Source organism: Diachasma alloeum, unplaced genomic scaffold (assembly GCF_001412515.2).
Source record: "Diachasma alloeum isolate Michigan unplaced genomic scaffold, Dall2.0 Dall_scaffold_00294, whole genome shotgun sequence".
Classification (NCBI taxonomy): Eukaryota; Metazoa; Arthropoda; class Insecta; order Hymenoptera; family Braconidae; genus Diachasma; species Diachasma alloeum.
In genome coordinates this window covers 1,376,572-1,386,730 of record NW_021680433.1, presented here as the reverse complement: position 1 = coordinate 1,386,730, position 10,159 = coordinate 1,376,572, and the positions used below count along the sequence as shown (strand labels likewise).

The 10,159-nt window shown below is 42.6% G+C and overlaps 1 protein-coding gene across 1 annotated transcript; it reads left to right on the top strand.

The window, feature by feature from the left end:
• Positions 1 to 1,071: 1,071 nt before the first annotated feature.
• On the top strand, positions 1,072 to 9,866 carry LOC107039201 (alsin). The gene is made up of 4 exons (XM_015258706.1): positions 1,072 to 1,474; positions 2,848 to 3,212; positions 4,235 to 8,273; positions 9,271 to 9,866. Exons 2-4 carry the CDS (start codon positions 2,869 to 2,871, stop codon positions 9,499 to 9,501), a joined length of 4,614 nt encoding a protein of 1,537 aa, XP_015114192.1. The 5' UTR covers positions 1,072 to 1,474; positions 2,848 to 2,868; the 3' UTR covers positions 9,502 to 9,866.
• The last annotated feature ends 293 nt before the right edge of the window (positions 9,867 to 10,159 follow it).

Genomic DNA, 10,159 nt, shown 5'->3' with positions numbered 1-10,159 from the left:
AAATTGCACTATTCATGTAAAACAGTCTGAAAAATGTTTCTGAAAGACTCGAGAATATATTTTAAGTATTTTAAGGATAATTTTTCTGCCTGCCGTCCCGATCTCACCGAGGGAAAGCGCTATTTGGGCCTCAGCCCCACCTCGTACAAAAGGATGACTGGGCTGACCTGAAGGAGGATTACTAGAAGAGGGATGCGATGGCATTCCTTGGGGAGATTTACGCAACGACAGCCAAACCTTCAATCTTCATTCTGACATTATTGTCCTTTACAGCGAGCTCCCGGTCTGTGAGACCGCTATCGAAACTTTCACAGTGTATAACTATTGATAAATGCAAGAAGAAAAATTCAAACATCCAGTAGCAAATTATTGAACAATTCGGGGATTATTGCATAACAAAAATGGGATCCCCACAGAACTGTTTAAAAATTAATGAAAGTCCCTGAATGATTAGTTTTTTTATCGAATATTATTGATGAAAAATAATTTCAAACTTTATGAATTCTCATTCTGCCATAGTCTCCCACCAATGAAAACCGCTGCCCCCTGTCCTCAAGGACCAATGGGACACCCCCTTCTCATTCATGCGCAATCCCCCCTCGAATTCCATTCCCAGAATGGGGTCGGGTTAGGTCCACCATTCCCCCTGTAACTCACGTCATAAAACTACGACAAAACCCCCAAAAATCCTCGAAAACAAAACTCCAAAAAATGTCACAAGTGTCCGCAGCCACCAACAATCCCCCGAACTCCAAAATTCCGATGGTTAGATAATTAAATTTATTAAACAATTCGGGGATTATTCCATAACAAAAATGGGATCCCCACAGAACTGTTTAAAAATTAATGAAAGTCCCTGAATGATTAGTTTTTTTATCGAATATTATTGATGAAAAATAATTTCAAACTTTATGGATTCTCATTCTGCCATAGTCTCCCGCCAATGAAAACCGCCGCCCCCTGTCCTCAAGGACCAATGGGACACCCCCTTCTCATTCATGCGCAATCCCCCCTCGAATTCCATTCCCAGAATGGGGTCAGGTTAGGTCCACCATTCCCCCCTGTAACTCCCGTCGCAAAACTACGACAGAACCCGTGAGAACCCCCAAAAATCTTCGAAAACAAAACTCCAAAAAATGTCACAAGTGTCCGCAGCCCCCAACAATCCCCCGAACCCCAAAATTCCGAGGTTAGATAACTAAAATTATTTGTTAACCGATGAATAATGCGGGAATCACCAAAATTCCTCGCAAAAAACAGGAGTAATCAGTCAACAATGACGTATCCCGTGATAACATGACGAATAAACTGGAGATATTGTTCGTGGTGAGCATGAGTGAATCAAGTGCAAAGACGTAGAGCTGTCAACAAAAATCAATCAAAAATAATTGATTAATTTACCACTGACGAACTGGTGAAAGTAAAAACGAAGGAACGATAAGAATCTGTATAAAATCAAAGCAACGGTAATTCGGTATGTGGAACGGTTGATTGTTTACAATAATCATTAAACAATCATTGGAAAATACTAGACTGCAGGAGAATTAACGAAATATCAGTAAAAGTGAGGGGAGAGAAAATTCACTAATAAATTCATAAAATACTCTATATTAATTCATTTAAATTGATTAATCAACAATTTCATGCCTTGAATTATTGATTGTTCATTGAAATCATCGAATGATTGGTAAAAAATACTGAAGTACAGGAAAATTAATAAAAAATCCTCAGGGTCCCACAACATTATCAAGAAAACGAAAAAAGGAAGAGAAAATTCACGAATAAATTCATTAAATCCCCAAAATTAATTGAATTCAAGTTGACAACAAATAAATGTGACTACTGAATTATTAATTGTTCATCATAATCATTGAACAATTATTAAACAATAATAGAATACAAGAGAATTGATAATGAATTCACAAAATTTACTTAAAAAAAAGAAAAAACGTGAGGAAATTAATAAATAATTGAGTGATCAATAATTGTGTGGGCAGACAGTTTAATTGTTTAAAGAAATCATCAAAGAATCATCAAAAAGGAGTGGACTGCAAGAAAATTAATAACAAATCATTGAGTCCCCACAATTGTTTAAAAAAATAAGAGAACGAAAATAAAATTCACAAATAAATTCATCAAATCCCCAAAATCAAATCATTTAAATTGAATAATCAACAATCACATCTCCTAAATCATTAATTATTCATCCAAATCATCGAATAATCATTAAAAAGTCCTAGGCCTCAAGAAAATCAATAAAAAAATCTCAGAATCATCACGAGAAGCTAGTAAAGGATGAGAAAATTCACAAATAAACTAACCAAATCTTCAAAAGTAATCAATTAATTGTTAATTCATTATTTATTCATCAAAATCATCGAACAATCATTAAAAAATCCTCAGCATCATCAAAAGAAATCGAAAAAAGGAGAAAAAATTCCCAAAAAAATTCGCCAAATCTCCAATTTTAATCAAATAAACTTAAACAATCGAAAATGACGTCTACAAATCATCAAACAATCATCAAACACCGCTAAAGTACAAGAAAGATAATTAGACCCCCAAAATCCCCAATTGAAACAAAAAAAATCATTAAGAAATTTTAGAGAATTCTCAATGTCTAAAACGTACAAAAATCATTAGCATAATTAATTTAATTAGTTGAATAAATAACTGGAGGAATACTCAAGAACAGTTCCCGCACCAATTGATTAATACTAATTAATTAATGAAGTTATCAAGTTTTAAGTGCAATAAAAAAGTGCAAATAAAAATCTCGAATTGATAGATTAATTGTAGAAACTAATTAGTAAAAAATTTATATAAATAGTGAGGGTTTTTATGTAGTAGGGTATATAGGGCCGATATATGATGGCACAGCAGGTGTACATATTTCATAAAACAGACAGAGTGGCTGTGGAATTTGTTGATCCACCGAATGGTGCGGTAAAAAAAATCATCTCCATCGAAGCTCACGTATTTTTATCAACGACGAGTCACTTCGTCTATCATGGGGAGGTTCATACGTCTGGTGATGAGGGGCATCGTGTCACACTCAGGAGAATTGATTTTACTGCTGCTGATATAGCAAGTGACTCGAAGAATCTTTTCATCATTGATGAGAGTGGACACGTTTTGAAGATCGTTCCTGGGAGCTTGGAGGTGGTGGAGACCATTATCTTGAGAGATGAAGTGAAACTTTGTAGTCATGGGTGAGTTCTGCATATTTTTATTAATTTTTAGGGCAAAAAAACAAAAAAAATGTTTTCAACTCATTTTTGTACCAAAAACTTTTTTCTTCTGTTTTTATTTTGAAAATTGGAGTTTTTTTGTATTAATTGATCCCATTTTGCCCCCATTCTGTCACAATGCTATTACTTGTTTTAATTTAGAAATGTTAAGTTTAAGTTGATTTACTGTGGCAGCTTAAGAATATGAATATACATTTATCTAGAAAGTTTTGTAGTAATTTTCACTGAAAACAAATTTTTCAATAAAATTTTTCTTTACTTTTTCTTATTTATTTAAAGGTTTTGAGTTGATTTATTGTAGCAGTTGAACAATAGAAACATACATTTATTCGAAAGTTTATTTATCAATTAATTATTAATTAGGGGAGGTTGGGGTAAAACGGACACTTTTGACTTTTTTTTAAATGTTAATGAGGGGTGGAAATGTTGATAAAATTTAATACTTTTTTTAAATACAAAGAACAATTATTTCTCTTTGTAACGAGCCTAAACTGAGCTCAATTGATCAATTTATTTCTGAGCTATGAATAATTTTAAAAAAGTCTAAAGTGTCCATTTTACCCCACGCTCCCCTATATTAATGATTTTTTTTTCTAAATTTCGACTAAAAATTGGAATTTTCAGTCCACAATTGATCTCAATCTATCCAAATTGTCCCATGATGTCATTAATTTCTTAATTAAAATGCGTTTAGTTGATATATTTTCGTATTTTATCGATATTAATATAAATTTAAGTAAAAGTCCAATTTTAATTGAAAAAAAAACATAGGATTGTTAATTAAATTTGTTTTTTCCAAATTTCAATTGAACATTAAATTTTTTTATCCATCATTGACCTCATTCCGCCGAAATTGTCCCGTAAATGTCATGAATTTTTCACTTCAAACATTTTCAATTGACATATTTTGGTAGTTTAACGATATCAATATAATTTGCCTAGCCGTTGAATTGTCATTGCTAGAAAAAAAATTGGCATTTCAGCTGCAAACAGGAGAACGAGACGTTAAAACTCCGTTCCCTGTCGACCTCCCCCACATCCGCCCTGTTCACAACGGATTCAGGTCACCTGTGGGCATCAGGCTCCCACCCCCAGCTCTCAATCTCCACCGCGAACCCCAAACCCGTCATCTTCTTCGACGGCCGAACAATTTCCTCCACCTCCTCAGGCTCGAATTTCCACGTGGTGATTGCCCGTAAGACCCCAAAGACCCCCAAAGACGACACAGACAGTGAGAACGACCCCGACGAGGTGTTCGTCTCAAGTTGCCCGCAGTGCCTGAGCACAATCAGGCCATCCCCCCAGAGTCTGACGTCCTCAGACACCTGCCCGATGGCCCTCCACCCGCACCAATATTCATCGGATCCTTCGCTGACGTCCCTAACCCCCCAGACCCACTCCCCCACTCCGGCGCACCCCGACAGGGGCCCAAAACTCGTCAACGGTCATCGACAATCAGATGCATGCAAAGACGAATCCAAGAAGAACGTCATCTTCATCAATACCGAGGCAGCCAGACAGTTTCTGACTCGTCAGCTGTCCTGGGTGTCCTCCTACGGAAACGTCAAGGAAGAAACCGAACTCACGACGAACCCAACGGGACTGATCAAGCAGAACGTCTCCAACATGGCGAATCTGGTGTACGAAGGAGTGAAGACCATGGGTGACAAGGTGGCGACCCTCTCCCGTCACGTCTCGGGCTCCTCCGAGATCAACGACATTCGCGACGACATCACAGCTGACTTTGAGGACCTGCTGGAAGACAACAAGCCGTCAGCAACAAGTCTAAGCCTCGCCCAGAGCCTCCGTTGCGAGGAGTTCCCCTGGTCTTCGTCCACCGGTTCCCTAGAGCACGAGCTCTCCCAACAAGGCCTCAACGAGCGCATCAACTCCCTCGTGGACATCGGCACGAACCTCCTGTCTACGGAGCTCTGGACCTGGGGGGACGTGTCGTTCGGCCAACTGGGCACGGGCGACATCATCAAGCGGCCCAAGCCAGTGCTCGTTAACAAGCTCCACAATACGGGTGTCAAAAAGGTGTCGTCAGGGCTGTATCACACGTTGTCCTTGACTTTAGACGGAAGGGTCTTCGGATGGGGGAGGAACGACCACTTCCAGGTGCACGCCGACTCGGCGACAGACCAAAGTTCTCCAAAACTCATGTCTCCATTCGCGAATTCTAGAAGAGCGAGAGACATCTCGACAGGGGACAGACACAGCTTGATCGTCTTCGACGACGACCTCTTCTTCATAGGCAGCCCGTCTGGGACGGGGCTGCCAGCTGAGAATGAGAAGACTAAAGTCACGAGACTAGACACCCAGAACTCTATCAAGTACATATCATCATCAGGGAGCTATTCCCTCTGCTCAACAAGCCCCTCGTCGCCCCCTGGAGTCACCGAGGATCTGAAGATCGAGCAGATATTCCTCGAGGAGATGATCACTGTTCATCAGAACTTCATCAAACCCTTTCAGAAGAAGGCTGGAGCCACCCAGGAGTCCAACGTCTACGACACCCTCTGCAGGTGCTACTCTGAGCTGCTATCGCTGACAGCCTTGAACGTGTCGACCCTCGAGGACTACTCCAATCAGATCGGTGAAGCTTACGAGGTGTCCTTGGTCTCTCATTACGAAGAGTTCATCGCGGTTTACAAGTACTACCTCAATGCGATCTGTGATGCTGTCAGTCTAGGGGGATTTGGACACATGGGGAAGATGATGAGTGATCTGCCAGCTGTTGTTACAAAGTTGTTCAACGACTCCTCATCGACTCCCGATCATCAGACCCCAAGGAGGACTCAGGAGGTCATCGCGGTGGCTCTGCAGTACCCCTTGACAAGGCTAAACAGGTACAAGCACATGATTCAAACGCTGATCAAGACGAACGGCTCCAAGATGGGGATCGAGCGGCTCCAGGAGGCCTTGATCAAGTGGGAGAGGATCATTGATGACCAAGAGAGGAGGGTGAAGGAGGCCGAGATGACGCGAGTCTTTTGGGAGAGCTCAGGAAAGCTGGTCGATCTTCTTCGAGCACCCGAGAGAAGACTCATCCGAGAGAGCAGAAGCCATCCGATCTTCCTCTTCAACTCAAGTAGATTCACCTCCCACTGGTTCATCCTCTTAACCGACATCTTCATCCATGCGTCAGGAGCTTCTCACACGGTGCACGCCCTGCAGACCCTCTGGGTGGAGCCCCTGGCCGACTCCGAAGGGCTTCAGAACGCCCTGTCCATCGTCACCCCTGAAGAGAGCTTTGTCCTGTACACTAGTGGAGCTAGTGAGAGGAACGAATGGCTCCAGGGGTTCCAGAGCGCCATCAGGAACAGCCTTCCTAGGGTGGTGGGGTCCACCCCTCCCAGGGACAGGTCCTGCACGTACCTCTTCCTGAAGCATCCTGTTTTCAAGGACGCCAAGTACGTCGGCAGGTGGAGCAACGGGAAGGTCCACGGCTTCGGGAAGATGGAGTGGGCTGACGGACGCTTGTACACCGGGCAGTTCTACAAGGGAGTCATTCAGGGCCACGGCAGGATGGAGGTGCCCACTCAGGGAATCTACGAGGGCATGTGGAGGGATGGTGTCCAGAACGGCTGCGGGGTGTTCAGGTACATCAATGGGGACGTCTACGAGGGCATCTTCAAGGACGGCGTTCCGCACGGTCACGGGAGCAAACGGGAGGGGCATTTCATGGCCAGTGTGGCCACTGTCTACATCGGGGAGTGGGCGGCCGGGGTGAAGAGCGGGTACGGGGTGATGGATGATATCATGACCGGGGAGAAGTACCTGGGCTCGTGGAGTGGGGACATGAAGCATGGCTGCGGCCTCATTGTCACCCTCGACGGGATTTACTACGAGGGGGTCTTTGTCCAGGATGTCCTCACGGGTCACGGTGTCATGGTCTTCGAAGACGGCACCCACTACGAGGGGGAATTCAAGTCTGCGGGCACCTTCTGCGGAAAGGGCACCCTGACCTTCCGCAGTGGTGACCGCCTTGAGGGCACCATCAACGGCGCCTGGAATGAGCCCGTCAAGGTCACGGCCACCCTCCACATATCCAAGGCTTCCTCCCACCCGGATCCCTCGCCCAAGCCCCCCTCCTTTGGGAAACTCTGCGTCCCGCCCGAGCAGAAGTGGAAAGCCATCTTCCGGCATTGTTATCAGCAGCTCGGGCTGCCCGACCTCCATCCCCCCACCCCTCCCAATTCTAAAGAGACTCCCCAGAAGAGGGAGTCGACTCCTGAGAAGAAAAATGAGACTCAAAAGCTCTGGCAGAATGTCGCGGTGATCATTAACAAGTCCCATCAAAAGTCAATGTCCAATCGAACACATTTGAATTTCCCGCCGTCGAAGGTAGACCGGGATAAGGACAGGGCGACCACCGAAAAACTCATGAAAATACCAGAACTAGGGGATAAATTGACTAGGGAAATTTACGGGGAAGTCCACGATTACTTGATGAATGCGTTTGAGAGTCGGCATCATCCGCTGGGGTGTTTGCTGTCGGAGCTGTCGGGGGTTTACACGGCTACCTATGGGGGCGTGAGGGTGCACCCTCTTCTGCTGTCGCATGCCGTTGCGGAGTTGCGCAGCATTACTATGAGGATCTATGAGATTGTCGTCCTGTTCTTTCCGGCTCTGCCGAAGGGGGGGGAGGAGTGCATCCTCGAGGGGCAGGGCGAGGAGGAGAGCAAGGTCATCAGTGCGGCCGCCATACTGCATCCGATATTGCTGCCCAGGGTCCACTCCGCCCTTTTTGTGCTTTATGCGCTGCATAATAAGAGGGAGGACGACGCCTACTGGGAGAGACTGGTCAAGTGGAACAAACAGCCGGATCAGACGCTGATGGGGTTCCTGGATATTGACCAGAAGTTTTGGGGGAGGATCAGGGAGGTCAGGGCCGATGGGATGGAGGGGAAGGATGGGGGGTTCGGGGAGGCTGTGGAGACGCTGCAGCAGCTGAAGACCACTTTCTCACCGCTGGAGAAGCTGTTGGTTATTCGGAGCACTTTTGAACAGATGACTAAGGTGAGTCGGGAGGATTAAGGGGTATTGAGATTGGGGATTTGAGAATAAAAAAATCCAGAAAAAATTTTGAAAAATGAGACAAAATTAATGGAATTTTCATGGTCAATATGAAAGTTATCGACAGTCTCAAACTTTTATCAATAATTTATGCTTGCGTTGCCAAACGAGAGACTATTTGTCTATACTATAAAAATTCAAATCAACCTTTGGTACAATTTGGTACTCGAAATTGAGACTCTAGAATTAAAGGCCACAAGGGTTAAAATAAGGGTCACGAGAGTCAAAATAATGGTTATAAGGGTCAGAAAAAGGGTCACGAGGGTCAGCTTAAGGGTGAGAAGGGTCTGATTAAGGGTTGCAAGGGTCGGAATAAAGGTTACAAGGTTCAGATAAGGGCCATATGCCTCAGATTAAGGGTCGCAAAGAGCAGAATAAGGATCACAGAGTCAGATTAAAGGTCACAAAGTTCAGAATAAGGGTCTAAATAAGGGTGAAAAGGGTCTCATTAAGGGTTGCAAGGGTCAGATAATGAGGGCCAGAATGATGGTTACGAGAGTCAGATTAAGGGTCGCAAAGAGCAGAATAAGGATCACAGAGTCAGATTAAAGGTTGCAAGGGTCAGATAAGGGCCATATGGGTCAGAGTAAGGGTCACGAGGTATAATGAGGATCACGAGGGTTAGATTAAGGGTCACAAAGAGCAGAATAAGAATCACGGAGTCAGATTAAAGGTCACAAGGGTCCGATTAAGGGTCATAAGGGTCAGAATAAGGATCATGGGGGTCATCCGAGGATCATAGGGGGGTTGGCGAGCGGAGCGAGCAAGGGGCGTAGCCCCCTAGGTGTTTAACAAATTTCTTCCAAATTTTTTTTGAATTCGAGTTCATGTGAATTGGAATTTTTAAAAAATCTTTAAAAAATTGATAAATTTCGAAAAAATAAATAAAATTTTCCTAGGCATTAAATGTTTTTTTTAAATTAATTTTTTCTATTTTCAGACAGTACAAAAGCAATTGGGTACAACTTACCTGTGGACAATGGACGAGTTATTTCCAGTATTTAACTTCGTTGTTGTTCGCGCCAGTGTTTTACAATTAGGAAGTGAAATACATTTCATTGAAGATTTTATGGAGCCACATCTCGTTAACGGTGAGTTGGATATAATGTTCACGACATTGAAAGCCTGCTACTACCAGATACTTCAGGAGAAGATGAGCATGACCGATTAGTTAGTGGAAGACATTTCAAAGACATTATAAGACATATTTTTAATAAATTCTCATGTGATATTTAGAGGTCGTGCGCGACCATTTCCATTTTTAAATTTATCTAGAGGTGATTGGAGACGATGATAATGTCTAAGTGGTGGGGGAAAGGCATCAGACATGAGGGGATGGTCTTGCAAGATGTATCCGACGAATTGTTAATCAAGCTTTAATTGTTAAGTTGAGCCAAACCATTCGGTTGGTGGTTTTTACGTAATTCCAATGAATTGTAAGGACTATTAGGGACTTAATTGTGGGTTTGTGCAAGATATTTTAATGACGAATGACAAGGATATTTATTGAAATATATGAAACAATTGTTTTTTGAAGGGTTTGAGAGTTTTATTATAGCTTTTAAGCTTAATGTCGTTAATCCCATCAATTTTTCGTATTTATGATGACTTTTTTCAGCTGACATTGTTTATTTGAAGGCGATGAGATGAGAAATTAATTTTTTTGATAGGAAAAAAAATAGACTTTTAGGATTTCTTTCATTTCAACGATTTTTTAAATGGATAATCATTAGTTCTATAATTTTTTATAATTATTTTATAATAGTTTTTGTTTATAACAATTTTTTTCGGTTGAAAAAATTTATTCAAAGACAATGAGATGAGATTCT

What these genes read in the sequence shown, in the direction of transcription:
- LOC107039201 (XM_015258706.1), top strand. Translation starts at nt 2,869, where the DNA reads ATGATGGCACAGCAGGTGTACATATTTCATAAAACAGACAGAGTGGCT. An exon ending in GTGAAACTTTGTAGTCATGG is followed by an intron (nt 3,213 to 4,234) that starts GTGAGTTCTGCA and finishes TTGGCATTTCAG; the next exon opens with CTGCAAACAGGAGAACGAGA. An exon ending in CTTTTGAACAGATGACTAAG is followed by an intron (nt 8,274 to 9,270) that starts GTGAGTCGGGAG and finishes TTCTATTTTCAG; the next exon opens with ACAGTACAAAAGCAATTGGG.